This window comes from Aythya ferina, assembly GCF_964211825.1.
Source record: "Aythya ferina genome assembly, chromosome: 2".
NCBI lineage: Eukaryota > Metazoa > Chordata > Aves > Anseriformes > Anatidae > Aythya > Aythya ferina.
Window position 1 is genome coordinate 107,937,483 of NC_140297.1, and position 22,997 is coordinate 107,960,479.

Here is a 22,997-nt window from a genome sequence, read left to right on the forward strand (position 1 = left end):
TTGCCTCTAGCTACATGCTTCAGGCAACCCTTTGAAAACTAGGCTTTCATCAAACTTTCTCTCTCATCTTCTGTGTGTGAAGATGCCGTTAGAGATGTTTCCCAGTTTTCATCCCCATTTTTCTGATGAAACAGTATTGTTCAAACACGAGAGGCTAGATATTGAATATTTAATCACGTGGCAATCTGCAAGAACATACACCTGTTAGAACTGAGTTTTGAAAGATGTCTAACAACAGAGTAAGGGGAAAGCTGCAGAAACAGTTGTACACTTCTTCCACCAGCACATATTCCCTTGCCTTCAGTAAGGAGTACAGAATCAGCTCCTACCAAAGCAGTTCAACCTATCTGCTCTATTAGCAAAGGGTTGTTTTCATATCTTGTTCAGACATAATTATATCCCCCCTGCCCTTCTTTTCAGAATTACTCATTCTCTTGCTCATTTAGAATCTCATGACACTGCCAACCCTATTTCTTGCCATATGTTGCCATTGCGGAGATTTAATGTAATTAGTACAAATGTTCTCATACTTCTAAAAGACGTATAATAATTTGAGAAACAACAATAAATACAATTAATCAGAGAAGCACTGCTGGTACTTAAATGCAGAATTCTGCCAAATACATTATAGAGATGAATTCTGTGTGAGAAAACTACTAAAAATCCAGGAGCTTTAATTTGCGTGAAAATGTCCCATTAACAATTTGTGTAAGATGAAGAAAATTAAAAGTCTCAAGCTCCAGTTATTTTTAGAACACTACAGTTGTGAGATTTTCTATATGAAAGTCATTGAAAGTCATGGATTTTGAGTCTCAAGAATACCAGACACTGAAAACAACAAAAACAACAGAAAGCCCAACTAAACAGCTAAAAGAACTTATGTTTGAAAGCTACATGTAAGGAAGTTTTAGACTCGGAAGTTCTCAGGCCACGTGAAAAAAACACCATTCCTAACTGAACAAATGTAGCACTAAAAAGAAATAAGGACAAGTTCCATTTTATTTCCTACATAAAGTATACAGACCTTCTATATATATATATATGTATGAAAAGTGTAGAAAAGTCTCTTTCTGTAGAAGAGTATGACCCAAATAATTTGGCTAACCATGGCCAAATTTTCTTCTGTACAAGGAATCATGCATAGCTTTTCAGTCACTTTCCATTAGAGAGGTTATTTTATGTCAATAAACTGTTTCTGTGTATAGTGAAAATATAAAGCACTTTTATATCCTTTGGGACCAAAGACATAAATAAATTTCATAAATATTTCTTGTAGAATAAGGCCCCTCTATAAAATGTTATCAAAAGCAATGCAGCTGGCCACAGGAGGATTGTCCCACTACATGGGAAAACTTCTGGAACTGTGTAATTACCACAGTGATTTCTTTCATTGTCTCTCTTTTGTAGCTGGCCTAGAGGGGAAAGCAGGAGGGCACTGGGAGAAAACTGGAATTTTCCTCCAGTCCTATTATCTCCAATTTCCATCCTAACTACTTGAAATTGTTGGCAAAGGTGTATAACTGAACAGCCTGATTTACTACCAGGGAATTGGACCAATGCATTCCCAGCCCAGCTCCACTGAGTACAAAAGCATTCCTTATCCACTGCCAAGAACCAGGGGCTCTGCATTAAACAGATGCCACAATTACATACATTAGAAACTACTGGAAGGTTCAGGCATAGAGACAGCTGAAAGCAAAAACTAAAGATAGGCACACACACAAAAAAAAAATTATGGAGAAATGCAATGATCTGACCAACTTCATTCTACAGCTGAAGCAGAAACCAATGTAATCAAATTTTAATAATCACTTGCTTACTGCACTCCCACTGCAGCAGCAAGCAGGTAGCCCAGAAAGAACCTGCTACCCCAAAGACATATATTCTTTTAAGCAAACATCGGACCAATCCATCTATTTTTTCAACTTCTGAATATTTTTCTTTTAACCTTAGCTGAAATTGAATATAAAAGAAAAACTATAAAAAAGAGAATAGAATAAAAACCTAAGACTCTTGATTTTTTGAACTCCTGATTTAATTGCTATTAGTTTTCCAAAGGCTGTAGGAACAGTTCTCTCATTTTCACTGCTCTACTTTTTGTTGACCAAAAGGTGAACTTGCTGCATTTTTTATTTTTTATTTTTTTTATAAAGTCCCATGCAGGTATATCAAAGACTGATGGAGATCAAGGGCCTTGCCTGAGATTTTATATTCAGGATCAGATACAAAATCCCTGTTGTTGTGAAGTAACATTCTGGAAACATGTGTATTGGTTTCCACTGACTTTGTGTTAACTCTTATATGAGAGATTCAGAGCACAGCTGAGGAGAGCAAAGCCTCCTGGCTTTACTCTGACTTCACAGAGAAGAATAATCTCATTCATATGACCATAAGGGTATCAGGAATAGCTTGCAGGTTGTTAGTTTACATTACATGAGATCTTTATGCAGGAATGTGGTTGAATGAATAAAGGAAAGATAGAACAAAACAGAATAAGAGCGCCGAACAACTAAGCAGGGAGAAAAACAGTAAAGCACTAACATTCTTAACCTGACCCAAGTGACAGGCACACAAATCTGGTTTACTTTAGTCAAAAGTGTGATTGTCCACACAGGAAACGTGTTAGTTACCGTGCTATTTCTACCCTTGCCACTGACTCTACACTGTACTCTGAGCAGATAGGCTCCCTAAACTCTCTGTGTCCCCATTTACAATATAACTACCCCAGAAGACCATTATATAGTGAAATTAATAATGGTGCCTAATGACTAGTGCTGTTTGTAGAGCTTCTGTACCTACAGCTTTGACAGTGACTATATCTAACGCATATATATGTGGCACTGAAAACTACTTCAAGTGTTGGTCTGGTCTTTTCACTATTGAATTAATGCCCAAGAGGTTGATCCATGAAAACCTGTGGTGCCTGGCACTGACCAAGCAAGGAATGGTTGCCAGCTCAATTTAGGTAGCTGTTGAAGGAGTACATTGGACAAAGACATGGTCATCAATTACAAGGACACTGCTTTCCAAATCTCTTGACAATGGAAAGAATGTTTTGCGATTAAGTTTATTAAGCACTTGGAGCCCCAGAGACAGAGCAAATTTAATCTACTGGTGAGATCTAGAGATCAAGTCTACAAAGACTCAGTGCAGTGAAAGAATGAAGTAACAGACAGAATACACCTTGGGACATGCCTTGGGTAAGTCAAATGTGAAATTACTGTAGTCAACTGCAACCATGGCAAGTTTCAGAGCACATAGATTCAACATGGTAAAACCTAGCATTGTAGCCCAAAGAGTCTGTATGTAACAACACAGTGAGGAAAGTGGTTCTTAGGGAAAAGTTACACTGAGTTACAAGGTGCTATTTTACTTTTTGATCAGTTCCTCACTCCAGTAAAATTCCTTATAAAGTAAATGAAATAAAATGATGAAGTGCAGTAGTCAAATGATATGCTACCTTGATAAGATTGTTTCACAAAGTAGCACCTAAAGCATCATAAAACTGCGAAAACACTACAGTTACACTAAGCTTGCAGGATGATTTACACATTTTCTTCAAATGCATAATGTATACACAGTAACTGAACCAAGGTGAAACCATAGGGGCTCTCAGCAGCATAGTGAATTAATGCACCAATAACAATCTATTGAATAATCGGTTCATCTTTTGCTTAAGTCGTGAGTGTAATTGCATTCAAGACCTTCTATGCTACAGCATCTGCTTTAGAGGCCTGGAACACAATATTCCTATCTCCTGATACTCTCATTAAAGCCTAGTCACATCCTGTTACACAGATGAACCATTCTTACTTCTTAATATTCACCTCAACTTATTTTACAGTTTTTGTTCAAGGCTGCAGCATGATTGTGGGACATATTTAAGTTATTGGTATCATTCTTTCTGCAGTGCACAATGAAATTGTGCATATTTGGTAACAGAGCTCTTAGATTTGGACTTTCAATAGTTTCATCTCTGTCACATGCAGATTTATTCCAAACCCCAAAGAACTTCACATAATGAACTTTTTTTTTTTTTTTTTTTTTTCCTAACAACAGAACTACTATGAATAATAATTATTGCACTGTGGTAGACAGAAGAAATCAAGTATCCTTCTGCATTAACATCCAAACACTCAGGATTTGAGCATTCCTGCCTCTAACAATTTGATTATCAAAGAGCTTTTCCCTAGTGAATAAAGCAAGAGCCAGTATAGCATCCATTCAGCCAGAGAGCCTGACATCCTATTCAGAATGAAACTGTTTGGATCATTTTGCAACGCTCTCCTTTCAAGATTAAAAGGAACTTGTGTCTTGTGGGTGAATATCTTTGGTGCTGATGCTTAAGGAGAGGCTCAGAAGGGGAAGAGAGAGAGTGATGAATGCTGGTCAGGAATTTTGTGAAGAAGGACTGACCAGACAATGTGAGAAGCCTCCCTCACTGCATGCCAAGTGCTGTCTCTGGCCCTAGGGAGGACTTTGGGAGTTCAACTGTTAAAATGGAAGGTATGAATGATGCAAAAAATCAGAAGTGGGAAGAAAAAAAAAGTACTGAAAAATAAGAACAGGTTTTAACTCTGTTACACCGTACTTTATTGAGATTTAGTTACTGGCTCTATTTCATTGCCCCAGCCAGGCTTACCCTGGGGCTTAAGTCTCAGTCTCTTCCATATGGCAACTTCTGACTGCTTTTCCTACCTCTTGTTGTGACCTCGCCTTCTGCCCTGACCACAGATCACCTTTCTCTGCGTAGCACCCTTCTAACCTCGTGGCCCTGCTTCAGTCTTCAAGGGAAGTGAAAAGCAGCTACTTCTGTTGCTTGCCCTGAGGCACTGCCAGGCAGCTGCCTCCTTCACTGTGCACCTCCTGCGTTCAAATTCTGGAAGAATTTCAGGCAGCTAAGGGGTTTGGTCTATCTCAGACCTGCCAAACTAGTTAACATACAATTAAATCACCGAGTGCTGGGATGAGCAGAACCAGGCCAAGACTGCTCACAAAGGAAGAGAAGGGAATAATACAGGGCGAATAGCAAGGAGGAGAGGGGATATGGGACAGTAAGATGACTGACAGATATGGAGGGAGAATTAGTGACTCAGGCCCTCTGCACAGCTCACACACATCCTCAGTCCCACCTCTGCAGCTACAGATCTCAGGTACCTCCAGATAAAACCTAAAATTAATAAATTTCCCCCAATCTTGACTTAGCTTCTATCATCACAAAGATTGTTTTTTCTTACCTGTACCTCCTCCCTAGCAACAAGATATTTTATCCTTTTTTTATCCTTTTTTTTTTTTTTTCCTTTTACAATGTTGCAAAAGGCAACCAGGTTTAAAAGCCTTACATTTCTAATGCTGTAGCAGTTTTCAAATGATTTTCAAAGCAAAACAATCTCAACGTGTGTGTGCGTTGAACCAGCATTTGGAAACATTCAGCACCATCATAACATTTTCATTTGTTTTCAGGGAATGAAGTTTATGCAGAACAACACAGACCCTATTCTTAGCACAAATTACCTTAGCTCTAGCTCCTGACTAAGGCTTTCTTTTACAGTCAAGAAAGAAACTCTATCTGACTTTCAGCTGATCTGTTGGATAGAGTGGAGACACACCCTTTTGGGATAGAGATGCTCTTCTATTATTCGAGTCCATCATGCAGTACTAATGCACAAAGTGAGAGAATCATTAACCTTGAGTTATTTTTCTTTTACAACAAAGCCACAAACATTAATTCATAGAGAATGCCGTGGGATGAAACAGATATGGTGGTTTTATAAAATCTCAACAAAGCTTGGAGGGGTGGGAGGAAGCAGTACTTCCTGAACTGTGACAAAGGGCACTAAGGTGGCTGGGTACTTTTGCCAACATCAAACTGAGAACTGGTGTAGGAGATGCTGTGATACGAACATGTACATAGAAAACATCTACTCATTGCTCACCTTTTCTTCATTACCAGCACAACCCCCAGAAATATAATGACGAACAGCAAGATGCCTGCAATGACTCCAGCAATTTTAACAGTGTGGTCGGTCTGCTTCTCAGGCTCTGGGTCTGGTTTTCGAGTGGCAGCCCCTGTGGAATCGGTAACAGTGAAGGAGGAGAGAGAAAAAGAATAAGGATGTTATTCTTTCAGTTCTCATACATTTAACCTACCAATGTCATTAATCTTACCCAGGGCCAACAGATACCAATGTATGCGTGATCTTTCCAGAAAAAAAATCTTGTTTTCATATGCACTGACAGGAATATAATTCTTCATATTATTTCATGACACTTTCCTAGACCACAACACAGGTGGGATACCACAGCCAGGCCTGACCTGTTTATAAGAGCCTCTTCACAGATCCACAAATTTCTGTATTTTTATTATCTCTTCTGCCTCCCTTTTCTTTCTGTCATTTAGAAACTTACGCACAACACAATAACTATCCTAAGCCTTTAACCAAATTTGATTTGCTGGAACACTTTCCTCAATTATTTTTCATAAATGAAGCTGTAATTCCATAACATATTAGCTTAAACACCTGGAAAAGTGAGATAAGCTCATTTACCATGCATTTTACCCGCAATTGTTTTTTACACAATAGACTTTTTTTTTTTTTTGCCTTTGGAAATCTAAATCTAGGTCACATCTGGTAGGCAAAAAGACTCCTTCTAAGCAATTTATTCACAAAGTGGGAAGCAGCTGATGATCACACCACTGGCACCCACATTTAATATCTGTTTAAATGAGATAACCAGTGCCTTACAGCAGCTACTGTCTTAGCTCTTCCAGCTCCTCCATTTAAAAAAAATAACATCGTTTGTACTGTTTACTGTATAATGTGATGGAACGTCAAATCCATGTCTGATGAAATATACATTCCCTCTACTAAATGAGTTCAGGATGAAAAATGTTAAGGAAGCAACATTCAATTCACTAAACTGAATTTATTTTTTTATGGACTTCCATTTTTTTTTAATCAAAATGTGACAGTATTCATCATTTGAGGCACCATGCCATAAAATGGACACAGGGATTTATGTATCACTCTCCTGCTATAGCTTTTTTGGGAAAAGGGAAAGAGGAGTAAAGACTAGCTCAAGTCTATTATTTTAAGACCACATTCTTATCTCACTGTCTGGGTTCCACAGAGGTTTGGAAAGCACCAAGTGTATTTTACTTGCTTCTTCATTTCTTTTTTTTTGAGGGGAAGAATGCAAATTGGTGATCAATCTACATGCAGATGCATTTTCTGAAAAGTACAATGAAAAATTTTCTGATGTTTCTTCTCAGTCACAAGCAGGATATTCTAAGATTCTGACTGCCCCCAGTTACTCTTTCAGCCTACATCTTCAAAACTCCTTACCACTAGCAATGACAGGAAAATCTGGCAGTTTGCATTGGTGCCAGGAAATATGCAAACCCTTACTTAAAATATATTTAGAGCTAACTGCATATTCCAGGTTCTTTGGAAAACTCTGGCCATGGCACTTGATGTGATCACCGGAGCAGGTGATCTGCTATCTGCCTTGGTGCCCAGTGCCACCAGAGCATTACTTCCATAGCAATGCACTGCAGTGCTGCATTAGTACAATTCTTACTTCATATGAATAATGGAGTAAAAGAACCTGGGTCTACATCTTCTTCAGTGCATATGTATGCAATTCTGTTATAAACAGTTCTATTTTTATTTTCCTTGTGTCGTCCATAAACGATTTTGTTAAACTGTATTGCTGTAATTGCACAGCATTCAGAAGTGGGTCAGATATTTAGAAGACATCTAATGCCTCTTCGTGCAAAAGGCAGCTGTCGAATTGGACTTGGCAAACAGGAAGCAGTGAATCAAACAGTATGATGCAAACAGTAAGAAATTAGATGGACTTTGCAGTCCTCTTTTAAATTGAAGACCCAAGCAAAGAAGAATGCAAAGACAACAAGAAGCAGTATCTTTTCAGATATAACTTCTAGGACTGGTTCCTTCCAACCATCTCTTCATCATTACCTCCTTCAGGCTACCTCACCCTACTGGAACACTTAAATGTTAATACCTTCTTAAAATCTTTATGGCTTCCTTCCTTCCATTATGGCTTTCAGTGTGAGTTTTGGCATGCTCAACATTAAAAAGGCAGCCTTGCTCCATTTTAACCTACAACTCTCTCTCAAGTATCCTCTGCATTTTATCTCAATGTCCTGTCTCTCTTTGACAGCACAAGGTCCTCACTTCATCAGAATTTGCTAGAGTCACAAAGAGGAGACAGTATCAAAGTCATATTCAGAACACATACGTTTTCTGAATATCACGGAGCACAACTTTCATGAAATGCCATTACCCTCTGGTTAATGCATTACAAGCTAGGGAATCCACCCCTACTGCAATCTCTCAAAACAAAACCTACACAAACAGAAATATAAGCCTAACATCAGGAGTCTGGAATTCCCATATTGCATTATATAGTGATTACCCAGTTGAGGGATCATCATAAATTATCTAAGAAAAGTGCACATAATGCCACCCTGAGGAAAAAATTGAACAGTTTCCCACCCTGATGGACTTAGCCTGACTCATACAAGAGATGGTTTTAAACTGAAAGTATGACGTACGACCCACCTTTTAAAAACTCCTATCATTAAATATTACAAGAAAATTAAATATTGGCATTAACTGAATTCTCATCTGGTCTCATTCAGCATCTCAATCATTCCCTAAAATAATGTTGCTCCTTTCTTAGGGCCAGTGGGTTCCACAATCCACTTGGGTGAAAGAACCAGATTGGTACTGCCTCGTTATTTGGTTTGGTTTTGCCCTGATGAAATTCAACTAAACCACATCACCTAACATTATACTCAAGAGCTGCTGCCTCAACACTGACTCCTCCTGGTATTTAATAGACATATTGTAGACCATGTGATGTTAAACCCTTAAGTACATTAGCTATGATAAAAGCTGGCAATTTACTTTTATTTGGTTCCTGTCTGATAGGTAGTTTTTGATCCAAAGTAAAACCTCGTCTCTCACCTCAGAATTACTTAATTGGCTTTAAACTTGTATCCACACAAGCAATTGCATTGGCACTATGGAGAGAAAGGCAAACTGTGTAAGGGGATCCAAGCAGCCAGGAGTTCTGAAATTCCTTTTGCCACTTGATAAACTGCAATGGCAATTCATGCTTTTAGTTTTGTTTGTAAGGTTTCAAGAGAGATTTGGAAAATGACTGTTGCAAGTTTAAAAAATTGTCGTGTTTTTTCTTTACTGTACTGACAGTCTAAAAAAAGCTTAGTGAAATGTAATCTTTCTTTACAGCATTAGCATTAACTGTACTCTGTTGTACCGTGATATTATAGTCTTGGCATTTTATTCTATTTATTACTGTTGTTTCAACCAATTTGTCTGATAAAGCCATTTTTAAATTCCTTGATCACACTACAGCATTTAATATATATACCTACAAGACCACTGGACTCCTGTATCTCCTGCAGAGTGTATGTTTTTAATGACAGAATGCATATTGTTGCCAACAGCTGAGTTGAGCCCACTGCATTTTCCTCACAACACTGGACCTAACGACTTACTGGTTTTTGTTTGCTTGACTTTTAACCTTCTGGTTCTACCCGGGTCCACAGCAGCCTGACTTTAAACCTTGCACAGTCACCTCACTTGTTTCCTCACTGAGCCTGTCTGGGCTAACAGAGTCAGAAGAATCAGGACAAAGTGACACATATACTGTGGTCCCCCTCTGGAGAGGCAATAGGTCAGTAAAAAGCAGTGAGTGCAGGACAACTCAAGGGAGCTGCTTAGGAAATGAAAGGACGAGGAAATGTTTCTTGACAGTTTAAAAAGGATTAAGGTGCTGACTTCGGAAAGTCCTTACTTGATGAGAACAAACTAGAGTGCTTCCTGCCAGAAGTGAAAAACAGAGATACACTTATAGACAAACCCCAAGATGCTACAAAACCCAGTAAAGTATTTCCTCAGGCTTCCTGCAGTGAATTAACTGAAAGACAGTAACACTGCTTGGTTCCATACCCTTAGATATTTACCCTTAGTTAATCTCAGACTTTCCAATTTTCTTTTTCCTTATTTATTCCTCATTCTTTGTGGTCTACCCTACAGTAGCATTTAAAACGTGAATTTTTCCTTAACTTGGAAAAAAAATTTCTTCAACTGGCCTGATTTATGACTTTCTCTCATGGGTCCCCTTTTGTTCAGTACCTTGCAATGATTACATTTTTAAGTAGTATCACAAAACACCTAAATATTTTATTTCACTTATTTTTGATATTCAGACCTATTCTACTAGCTTTTTTCTTCATATTGAACTCTCCTTTTCTGAAGTTTAGTGACTGCTAAGCCACATTTTGGCATCCTACCTCCTCTTTGGACTGAGAAGTGAATTATGTTCTAGCTATTAATATTTAGTATCTGCTGTATAGTGAATTGTGAATTTCTACATGCAGTGAAATTTCTACTTCTGTACCATGTGCTAAAACACTTGGTAAAAAAAAAATAAATCTTTCTCTTTTAAAAATTTCGAGTTCTTACTTATGGTACACAGGTCTGGTATTAGTATTATAGGAATAATTTGTGCTTTTGGGGAAATGGCTCTGCCACTTCCTTCGGTGGAAAACTTCTATTTATTTTTTTGCTCGGAAGGCATGAGTGCCATGTTATTAATCAAATCCAAAACTTCACAAACAATAGTCTCTGTAGGTAGTTCAGGGAGAGAAAACTTTGAGCAAAACCATTATTCATTAGAATGGAAGCTAAAACTACTCACTGACTGAAATAGCAAAGCAAAATATAATTCTTTTAACTTACATGTAAGCTTTATTTTTCAAAATCAATGAAAATTTTCTTCTGTAACAGAAACAGAGCTCTACCAAACTGAACAAAACCTTTCTTTCTCTCTTTGTATATTAACAAAGTTTGGACTTGTTTTTCAATGTTTATTAGTTCCTTCCAAAAACTGTATTTAGAGATGACCAACTGACTGGCCATTGTATAGAAAAGAATTACCATTAAAATAACCCTGGCTCAATAGTCTAGGAGCTGCTAGCTATGTTTACAAACAAAGGAATAAGATAAAAGTAGTCACTACCAAAACGAGATACAGATTGTTTTGTCTAAAGTGATTCTTAAAAAATCCAGACATATACCCTCCTATTTGAGCAACAAATAACCCCTTCCTTTAATTAACTAGATTGGTCTCGTTTCATTTCTCCCACTCAAGGCTGACCACAGTCACTGCCCTTTTTATTTCCTTTCTGGAGCTTTAAGCTCTCAGAAGGTAGTTGCTTGATAAGTCTCTTGCGAGCCTTTCCATCCGAATTTCATTTATAGGTTTCCCAGTGACTGATGTAATGGGTAACTTTAAAAGGCTTTAAAGTAAGCATAGAGTTAGGCCAGATTGTCCCAGTCTCCACTGAAATTGAAGGCTAGCTTGTTTTCTTGGTAAGCAGCCTATTTGTTTTGGTATCTATCGATCTCTACTACACAGAAACTGTTATGTGCCCCACTGCTTCTCTCTAGACCAAAGTAAATGATCACACCTACAGGACTTCAGATTCTTTTGAGGCATGCAATCAAATTATTATGCAGGCAGTGCAATTCAACTCTTATCACATCTCAGCACCTACTTCTAAATTATTTCACAGAGTGGGTCAGGAAATGAAACATTATACCCCTGTGTATACCCAGATACACTGTGATTAGGTGGCTGAAGTCATGCAAAATGCTCCAAGGTAGAATGTAGTCACAGAAGCGCGATGCTTCCTTGGAACAACCATCACAAGTGTCCCGTGGTCCTTTGCACAAAGTGAGAGACTGAAAAGATCAGAGAACTTGGCTTTAAAGACTCTGCCCACACTATCCATGGTTGACAAAAATTACAGGAGTGATTGCAACGGTTAATATCCTTATTGCTCTCTATTATTTGGATGATAGTAGGGCCTAGAAGCTCTGTATCAAACCGGGAGCCTGACTGTATTAAGAACAGTGCAAGCACACAGCTAAGCAATCTTTGCCACCAAAAACATACTATCTAGCTGACAGAGGCTGTAATATGCAGCTGTAGCGATTACAGGTGGGAGAGGGAGGCAAATAGTCATAAGAAAATGTAATAAATAAACCCTTTGATCCTTTCTGCTACTTAGCTAGCATCACTCATCATTTCCAGTAAATGTAACAGTAGAAACAGATCTTTAAGATGATCTGAGAGACAGAATAACATTTTTTAGGATTATATTGGTTAGGGGTTTCTAAGAAATGAAGGAACATAACGGTTCATAAACATAAAGGCAGAGAAAGCAGACAAGGAGACGCCAAGAGTAAAGGGCTGGGATACAATGATATATGACAAAACAATAAAGTACACAAATATGTCTGTGCTACTGGTATGAAAAAGGGTGCTCCAGAGACACAGGTCCTTCTTATAAACATTTATAAATGTGAAATGATCAACATTAGTTCCTATTCTCTATCACAGGCTGCAAAATACACCTGACATGGTACAGTTGTGGGAAATGTCCAGTGTTCTCCAGAAGAATTTCCTCAGCGTTTCTACCCTCCCACGTCCATGACTGCAGACAACTGTGTCCTGATTTTTAAGTCTACAGCAGCATTACCAGTGCTATGGAAAGATAAGCCAGCATAACATGCTTTTGATTTGAGCTTCAAGTTCATTCCGGATGCCAGCATTTGTGACTGTCTTGGAGAAGACCCAAAACACATACACATTTCTAGATGAAATGAATTACCACCCTGGCTAGAGTAGTTATACTGTAAGTGACTGGCATTCAGTCCTCATCTGCTAGCCAGCATGTATTCTGCTAACGAAAGTCTTTGTTTTATTGCTCCTGGTAGAACTCCAGCTAAGGGGGAAGTTCTCCCTCCCCTTCGTCATTGTTAGCTTTCCAATCAGTGGCCCTACTTCTCCTTTGAAACCGTATTGCTTCTTTGTCCATATGGTGGAAGTTATGAGGTGTTGTTGGGCAGGGTATAATTTGTGACAGAAGGTGGTTTTGATCATATATTTTTTTTCATGTTTCTCTTTCTACTCTATGCCTCAAACATATTAGTTTCGTAAATGCCTCAAGTAAGGTCTGCTTCACTTCTCTTTTTACAGTATTTTCCCTTTATTTTCCTGGCTTCTTTTGGAAATGCTTATATATAAACTGCTTTTTCCATGGGGCAGGGATTATGGTTTCTTTCTGTCTTGCTGAACGCTGAAGCCATTTAAGCGTTGAAATTGATGTATCCTGGTTCTCCTTGCTATGATGTGTTAGCTCTCACTATATCTATTTTCCTGAATGTCTGAGAAACAGGGAAAACAGCACTCATAATTTAGCAGGAGAGTATCTTATCTGTAATTTATGATCATCAGTACAATACATATTGCTGTGCAGAGATCTTCTTTCCTTAAAAAGATTTCTGTACTTCCATGAGACAACCATGCTGATTTGGTGTATTGTTTATTTGGTGTTTTTTAAATGCGGGAAAAATCTGTCTTGTTAAAAGATCTATGCACAGAAGGGACTATCAAAATAAGGCTCCACTATGTAACAATAATTATGAATTATTAATTTTGTTTGTGATATTCTTTACAGAAATGTAAATATGAGCAACAAAGAATTGCATGAAAAGAAATGCAAAGAACTACTTCACTGATGAATATGACTCATTTAACTGACTATCGAATGAACAGTATTTCTCACTGGTGGATGATTCATGTTGGTGCATGTGAGCAAAAAGACTTTTTTTTTTTTAAAAAAAAAAACATCTGTGTTTCTGGTTGTCAGGAATAATAACATTCTTTACAAAACATGCCTAAAACAAGTAAAGCTCCTAGCTTGATACACGTCTTTTGGTCTCACCACAGTATTTTTTTTAATGGGATTTTAACCTAGGTTTCTTATGGTGGATTTTTCCCGAGTCTGTGTTTTTTAAAAAAGGACTTGCAAGAAAACAAGTAAGCAAGCCTTTATAAACAGCTTATTTTCTTCAGGAAACCAGACAAAACAAAACTCGCTACTAGCTCTTTTTCCCCTTTTTTCTTAATCACAGAAAATGTAAGTAATTAAAATTCATAAAAAACTTCCTCTCTGCTGGTCATCCTAACTGTTGGAAGCTCTCACTCAAAATGGAAGAAAGAAGTTCAAACTCCTCGCACCTGAATAGCACTGAGATCATTAAGAGCTGTTTAAGGCACACTCAACAGCAACACCACACCCAGAAATTAATAATCAATACAGAAGATACAGACATGGTGTATCTTGTTCTTGGAACAAAGTAATTTTCTAAGGAAAAACTAGAAGTGTTCTTTGCAACCTTAAACTTAAAAATATCCCTAAAGAGCACTCCCCAGCCCTACTCCCCTGCCCGTATTTCACTTGGAAAATAATCTGGTTACATTTTTGTAAGTACTCATATTCCGTGGCCAAAGAAGCAGCCACAATGGTGTACATCACAGATCTATCTGTATGTCAACAAAGGGAGGGGTCACGGCAACATATTTCAAAGACAGACCCTGTCTGTCACTGGAAAAAAAATAATAAAAAAGGTAAATCCTCCTGACCTGAAAAGATCTATCCGACTACTATGTAAAGAAGAAACTAGACGTCTTTACTATCTGCTTACTCTTTAATGAAGTGCTCTTCAGAAATCCTTCAGTAACAGAATTTACTTATTGTTATTCACAACCTACCTGTTTTCTTGGAGGAAATCATAACATTGCTCATTCTACTTAAAGATATATGAAATTATATATGTGATGATGCATGTGTGGCAAAAATACATACATGCAATGTAAAAATATATTTGCTATACATTTATAAGAAGCAGGACAAAAGAAAAAAAATAATAATAAAAAAAATTCCAGATTCACCACTTTTCTGGAGGACAGGAAGGTAGGTTAGAGGAATGGGAAAGGAGAATCAGAATAAGAAAGGAGAAATAATTCCATGGAGTTCTAAACCTGTCTTTGTACCAATACAGTATAATTTCTGTTCAGATTTGAAAAGCATTTACAGTATTGCCAATAAAAAGCTGTCCAAACTGAAGCAGTGTTAGACAAAACAAGATCCTAGTTCATGGACAAGAATAGACTAGGCCTTGTATGAATGCTTGTCACTGATTTACATTTCATTTTTCATGTATTTCCTGTAGGGTTTAGGAGTTACAGAAAAATGTCCAACTGTCATATTTGATTAAGAATGCCTTAAATAGTCATTTTTTCTCTTCAGTCCTTCCCATATCACTTTTAATTATCAACACAGTTATACACATAAGCTGCCTAATTCAATAGCAGCACACTGGAAAACGTGTTTTGCTTCAAAAAGGTTTAATGTTTGGTTCTGACCAACAACGATTAACATTTTTTCCTGTTTCCCCTCTGTTTGTGTTTCTGATGTGAACTCAAAAGATGAAACAGAACCTAAAACTACTGTATTTCTCCTGATCTCACCTTAAAACCACGTGAGACAGCAACTCCCATCCATTTTTCTGCAAAACTATGACTCAGCTTTAATTTGTACAGGTGTTTTCTATTTATACAAAAACTTCCCAGTGGTCAGCAATAACAGAAAATCAGATGAGCAGAAGGACATTAAATTTCAAAGTTTTTGAAAAATAAAGGCTTGAAAGTGCATAAATATATTAGAATGCCTCTCACACATCTCTAAAATCATTTGCTCTTGCAGTCAAATTCTCATTACTGCAGAAAAGGACATTTTCAATATAAAGTCTGGAAAAGTAACTTGAAATCCCAACAGTAACTATAGTCATGGCTTGCAGTGTTGAGATATTACTCTAAGCAGACAAATGCAGCTTAGGCATTTACTGAAATTTCAGTTATTTCAAGGAATCTTAAAAGTGAGTGAATTGCTGAAATGTTATTTTGCCCAACGTAGTATATTCTGTCTTTTGATTAAAGCTTTCAGTATTACTCTCCACCTTGAACACTACTCTGATCATAATATACTGTAATGTTAGTCTGTACATTAACATGGATATAATCCATGTAATACTGCATTACATGTTTGATAACTCTCCAGAGATACCAACACCAGATTTGCAGTACCCGAGAACTACAGGTTATTTTACCCCAAACAGGTCCCACATTTTCTTTCAAATTAAAATTCTAATTGCCTAGCATTTTATGAATACAGTCAATAACTACAGATGGGAAACATTGAAATTCACAGGTTTTTTCAGTTACTAATTATATCTCTGAGTTTCTCTCTCTTCCCTTGTCTCTCCTTAATTTTTCATTGTGGTACATGCAAAACATGTTCTGCTTTGAATGCAAAAATCAGAGGCATCATTTCTTTATACAGAAATGTAATAGCACACCACACTGCATACAAGCATGTTCTAAATTACTAATATTTTTGTTTTGTTTTGTATTTCCTTCTTCTCTGCCGATTGCTGACGTTGAACTATTTTGGATTAGATACGATACTGACTGGTACTGCAGAGATGGCAGAAATTTCTTACATTTCTTAAGAGTTTATCATTGTCAGTTTATTCATATTATTACTTCTATGATTGGGTTTTACCCCATCCAACTTCAGACAGCCTCAAAGATATTCTCATATGACGATCACACATTGCTGAGCAAATAGATTATTTTTTGAGTTAGGATGAATTGAACTGACTTGTCTTCAGTGTCTGAAATTAAATTTTGCATCAATCTCTTCACTAAAGAGATGCTTGATACGGACACGTGTCATTGTGTTCTTTCAGCTGTGGATTGGGACACTCACATTTCCTAATCAGTTAGTTGTGTACCTGAGGGATGTAACACAGGTACTACAATGACTATTAACTCAGTGGCACTCAACTTTTTAATTCTTCTGAATAAAAGACAAACTCCAGTCTTTACAGTGCAGAAAGTAACTAGGCTATTTAGTCCTTTCTAAAGGATAACAAGTGATTAATACTTCCTTCTAGGTCAAGGAATCCTCTCCAGCTGTTCCCATCCCATCTTTGTAACACCATTGGCTCTGACCATGCGGTGCCAGGGAAGCTGATTAATTCATACCTCCTTTGCCAACCATTAGCATCAATGGCCTGAGCAGAGCTGCTGCCCTGGCCCTCTGCAATTTATCTTCTCTGCTCTCCTATTAACACAGGAGAGCTGCAAAGATCCCACCATCCCCAGTCCAACCTGTTCGGAGCAACCAGAGCTGATTGGGAGGAGGACCTGAATCCTCAATTAGAGCCCTTGTTTTTTTCTGTAATGATTCGAACACATTCGAAACTAAGGCTGTCAGCTAATTTTCAGAAAACCTTGTAGGAATCCTTATTACTGCAAAATATGAACAGGAGTACTTAATACCACTAATAGAATCACATCAGTAACTGACTTCTAATCAGCTCAGGCTCTCTACTGTCTGCAGCTGGAAAGGGACTGTATTATATGTTGTTTCAGCATTTGTGAATAGTTATCAGAATTATTTTTAGACCCTCTGTGTAACTGTTTAACTTCAGCTCTTCCTCATCTGCTCTATGGAAAATGTACTTACATTTAAAATCTGAGCTGCTTTGGCTGCACTGTCTTAAAAACAGAAAACCTGACATTTGACTCTGTAATGTACTAGGGGAAAAAAAAAAAAAAAAAAAAAAAAAAAAAAGGGAGAGAAGGAAACACTAGCTCCCATGCCACTGCTGTATCCTCTTAACATTTTCTTGTAACTATACTGTTTTATAGATGAAACTGTCATTGCAAAAATGACAAATATAACACATAAAAGAACAAAAATGGGCAATAAATCACAAGTGACACTCTGGCACATTGAAATGCATTCAGCCATTGCTGCAGAAAGTGGGAAGATTTCCTCTTGCTTTACATTCTGCCCAGCTGAGCAGGAGGATCAGGATCCTTGAACAACTGGTACAACAAACGCTGGGGCTACAAGGTAATAACAGGCCTGGAGTTTCACTTTGAAGAGTCGGATCCATATCTCCTTGCTTTCCTTGTCACTCAGCCATGCAATGGCATTGTAATATGGCTTTGGCATTACACCATACTGGTGTTTGCTCTCCCTTCAATAACAATGCACAACTCCCACTGATATAAATTATGATCAGAAGTATCAAGAGAAGAATAAGGTCCTAAAACTGTGTATTCAGTCTGAAGAAATGTCTACACGTAGCTTTGTTATTACAAACAGCACTGCAGTGTCAGCTAGGAAATCTTGGATTCTCAATTACCCACAGCAGCACTTCCAGTTTCCATATGTCCAAATACATCTAAGTCAGGGCTACATGGTTCAGGATGGAGAAAAATGAATGTGAATGTCTGTCCAGCCCATGCCCATGCTGCTATACCTCAAATTACATTGTAAAGGAGAAGCCACAAATACCGATCAAGTAATTAACCCAGTTCTATCCAACAAACTAGATAAATGGAAAAATGGTCCTTCTCAAATACATGATGTTGTTTTTGTGTTAATAAACAAACTGTTTTCACTTATGATGAGACACAGAGTAATAAATCTGGAGGGAAAAAAAATGAGGCTGAAATTTAATCAATCAATGATTTCAGTTGATGTTTTTCAATTTTACACTGGAATGGCTGATAACAAAATCTGACCCAGACTACAGCAATACATCTCACATATTGAATTCATATCTGAAGAAATCTGTGTATTTTATTATGCAGCTAACTTTGTAAAGGAGGAGAAACCAATTAGAATTATTTTATGACTGCTTTTAACATGGTTATAAAAAATGCTGCTCATTTAGACTTTAAGGTATGCAGGGTAAAATTCATATAAGCTTTAAGATTGTCGGTATCATTTAAAAAAATCTTTAAAATTCTGAAGTATTGGTCATTCTACAAAATTTCTGACATATTTTGTATCTGATTTGTACCAAGAATTTTATCTATGAAGACTGTATAGCACAGAGCTCCCGCTTCCAGCTGCATGTGTAATTAACAATGGGTAGTAAAAAGGGCGTTCTATGGAAATCAGTCTTAATAATATCTAGCAAAGTGGTGGCTGCTCCAGTAAATCACAAATGGAAATACTTTAATTTAAATATAAGTAGTTCAGACATATTTCAACAATTAAGAAAATGCCTGAAAGAATGAACATCCTAATCACAATTCCAAGCATGCTATTTTATCAGAATGCAGACAGAACAAAATAGATGAGGGCCAAGTGAATACCAAATATGGACAATTTAAAACTATTACATGAAATGTCTCTTAGAAAATAGTGAAGCAAAATGCAGATGCTTTCAGCTTTCTCAGAACCATAGATTTATGATTCAATTTTAAAGTCAAGATCATACGGTCTCTTATAAGTGACAACTTCTTTGTTAATCCTCTAAATACTTTTAACCATAGAGTAAAATTGTGTTTGTTTATTTAAACTTGGAGACTGTATTGCAAGGCCTGTTATGCTTCCTGTAGTCTTCATAGTCTTTTCTTTTGGCCAACAGATGCTAAAAGCTTCCCCTTGCTACAGCCTCCAACGGAGTACTGAATCAAGGAGATGCTGTCAAGATATTTAGGACAAATAGCAGGTGATCCTGTAGCTGGAAGTCATCTTACTTTGATATGTAAAGGAGGGAGAAAGGAAGGACAAATTGGAACTAATAATGCATTGTTTATAAATTGCATCAGTAAGGGCCAGGGTAAGTAGATGACGGAGGAAGTGCATGTGAGTTGGCTTGAAAGCTAAGCTGTATTACCATGATTTTCTGAAAAGGGAGATCTTTCAAAAACAGTAACAATATTCAGGAATGCAGCCAAGATTTTAAATTTTCATTATGCAAGAAACATCAACTTCCCACCAGAAAAAAGAGAAAAAAAAAGAAAGAAAATCCCTCTCCTGCCCTCTCCACCACCAATTACATATCTCCTCAAATGCTAAAAGACAAAAGCAATTTCTTGATCCCAAACTTTGGTGCTGGGTGAAGAGGCGAGGAAAAGGCATTAAACAGAAAATGCTCTGTAATGTTATTTAACAGTTACAGCTGTAAGCCTTGTAGTAACTGCAGTTGGCAATAGTCCTATGATTTCCACATAAAGAAGTCATTTTACACATAGATCCTTTCCACAGTCTGGGAGTCTGTAGGAGAAACATGTTGGGAGGATGTGCATCATTCCCTGTTCCCTCTCCAGCATGTGTGAATCTCCTTTAAGAAAATCTTTGGGTTCCTCCAGCACATTGCAGATACCATTACTATCCTTAACTCGGAAAGTCTGAATGAGGGGTCCCTGCCTGGTATGTCTCTGTAGAAAAGCATGAATTGTCATGGGAACAACCACATGTGCTGGGTGAAAGGTTTCTTCACTCCCTATTAAAGTTACAGAAACCGAGGAGGATGAAGCTTCCCTTTTCATCACATGGTCTTTTAAATACATTTCACAGACAGCTCTGAATGCTCTTTGCTGCTATTGTTTGATACTTTATCTTTCACTATACAAAATTAGTCTCTGGTATAATAGATACATTTATTTTAAAATACATTTATTTAAAAATAAAGAAGTCACAGACCTGACAGACAACCAAACTGCCAATGCTATGAACCACCAGTGACAAAGCAAATACTTTGCTAGATGTTCTATGCTAGCTGTTACATCCGTTCTCTCATTTTTTAACTACCATAGACAATCTCCTCTTGTGGAACAGGTCTGTTTCTGGGGGTCCCTGTTGATACTCAATTTTGCATTAAAAAAAAAAAAAAAAAGAAGAAAAAAAGAAAAAAGGGAAGAAGATAGAGAAGAAAAATATTTAATCCTCCATATGTAAAAACCTATAAGCTTATTTTAATCCTGTGATGAACAAAACTTGCTGAAGTTCAAGGATACATAAGGGATGCTATTTGCCTCTTCAAAGCTCTACTTGTCTTTGCAAGTGAAAAAAATGAGCTATAAATATGTACGTGGACAGAGCTTCTGACAGAGCACCAACAAGAACAGGCTAGTACCTCCTACCATAATCAACATATCTCATTCTGGTAGTTCACGTGTTATTACATATTATTATTAAACATGCAACAATTTTGTCCTGATTGACATAGCAACTTGGGCATTATGTATCACTCAGCTTAGTTATTATAACCCATCTCACAGCATTAAGTTACAGTAAGCATGCCACTAATCCTCTTTTCTTGGGCCAAATCATTTACCTGTCTCTTGTTGACTATTGCAGTATCCAAATAACTAAGGATCTGAACTCGTCTTGTCCCTCAGATGCCCCAGTAGCAATATTTACATGCTCCCCAAGTAACTATGCCAGTATTCTTGAAAAGGGCAATGATTTTATCATATGCTAAATGCTGATGGACTAGGTCTAACTTCCCCTCCTACATATTCCATTAAACTCACCTTAGACCTTAGAGATTGTTTTAGTGCTCTTTGCTTCTGTTTGAAAATAAAAAGGCTTGCAAATCCCAGAAAAGCTTTGCATGTGTGTTTATTCGCCAACAAAATGAATTATTTCCCCAGGTTCATAAAGATTTTTATATATTCAGAACTGGCCTTCAAGCCACACTGAGCCCACAGTAATTGTCTCACTTGTGTACTAAGTTTACTTAGACAATTAGACTTAAAAACCTTACAGATTTGTTCGTTTTTATGTCTTACATTGCAGGTTATTTTGCTTTAAGCTTAGAATGCATGTATGACATAATTATGAGGGAGTCTGTTTTACTTTTTTTTTTTTTTTAATTTTATGCATATTGAAATGCTGCCAGAAAATATGGCCTTCCCAACACACTGCAGAAAAAATAATTAATACAATATCTTTATCCTAGCTTACACATGCAACTCATGAACCTAAAATAAATGCTTTAGATATTCTTGTGTCTTGATCTGATAACATAGAAAAAAAATAAACAGGCACACAGATATATGTCTATATTCAAACTGTGATTGAATTTATGGATGGAGCAAGGCTAGATCTCTTCACAAAATCAGGCTTGAAGGAACATTCCACAGATCACACACACAATGGAAACATGCAGCGGAGTTGTACATACAGGGATGTGTGTGTATGTCTTGGTGCCAAGCACACAATTTTATTTAATTGAGCCGAAGAAAAAAATTCCAAACAAAAAGAAACTTTTTAACACAGAGAACTATTTATGAGCAGAGAATGAAGAAATCATCAGGAAAAAGGAGCCAAGGAAAATGAGACAAAAATGGGCATGATAACTTGTCTATACTTGAACATCTGACCTGTTAGTTGGTCGTCGCCTGCAGCAGGGGCGATGCGAATGTATGGTGTTGTAAGCTGAGTCACGATTATCGCAGCTAAGGCAAAGGAAGATTTCCAGGTCAGCATGCATGAGGGAAAAAAAAGCCAGACTGAAGCTAGGCCAGCAAGAAGAATCTTGGTCAATAGTTTATTGTCTGAACTTCTTATAAACAAAAAAGGAAAAGAAAAAAAAAAAACACCCACAAGTTCCTTTTCATCCTCAGTTGCTGTTAGTTTGGTTATTTTGCAAATTAATGAGCTTTTGTATGTGACTTACAGGAAGAGGACTCAAAGCATATTATTTACATATAACATGTTTGAGGAAACTGGAAACTGTCTGGCTTTGCTAGTTGCAGCACTGGGCTTTCTAAGTGAAAATTAACTGCCTATTCAGATTTTTCTAATCTTAACTTCTCTGTGTAATTTTTAATAATTTCTCTCTCTCTCTCTCTTTTTTTTTTTTTTTTTTTTTTTTCCTTATTTTCTCATGTATTTTTCCTATATTTCTTGTTAAGGTAATTTTCATGTAAGATGTTCTTGAGCTAGCTTAGATTCATTCATTTCTGTTCTACCTGTTTAGGTCTTTATTCTGAAAATGCACACACTAACCATGTACTTAACATTCATCTTACACAGAAGAACCACTGACAGTCATCATGCTTTGAGTTAGGTGTGCATGCAACTGTTTGAGGTCCAAGTTTTACACGTGTTCATGTTTTACCACTAATTCAAGAAAAAGCTGAAAAACCCGAATTGTCTGTGTGCCTCGAGTATTCTGAATTTTCTCTAACAATCCCTGACTGGTACA

General features: G+C 37.2%; 1 protein-coding gene across 9 annotated transcripts in view; it reads right to left on the reverse strand.

Moving 5' to 3' along the window:
• The window catches only part of PTPRM (protein tyrosine phosphatase receptor type M), a 463,558-nt gene that overhangs the window by 150,552 nt on the left and 290,009 nt on the right, over positions 1–22,997 (reverse strand). For 6 of the 9 annotated variants that reach the window (XM_084510811.1, XM_084510807.1, XM_084510806.1 and 3 more), the window contains exons 14-15: positions 22,171–22,245; positions 5,937–6,069 (exon numbers count right to left, since the gene is read on the reverse strand). In XM_084510811.1, the coding sequence (XP_084366937.1) occupies positions 5,937–6,069; positions 22,171–22,245 (208 nt within the window). The remainder of the gene's footprint in view (positions 1–5,936; positions 6,070–22,170; positions 22,246–22,997) is intronic. The other 3 variants (XM_084510812.1, XM_084510810.1, XM_084510813.1) reach the window with 1 other exon arrangement.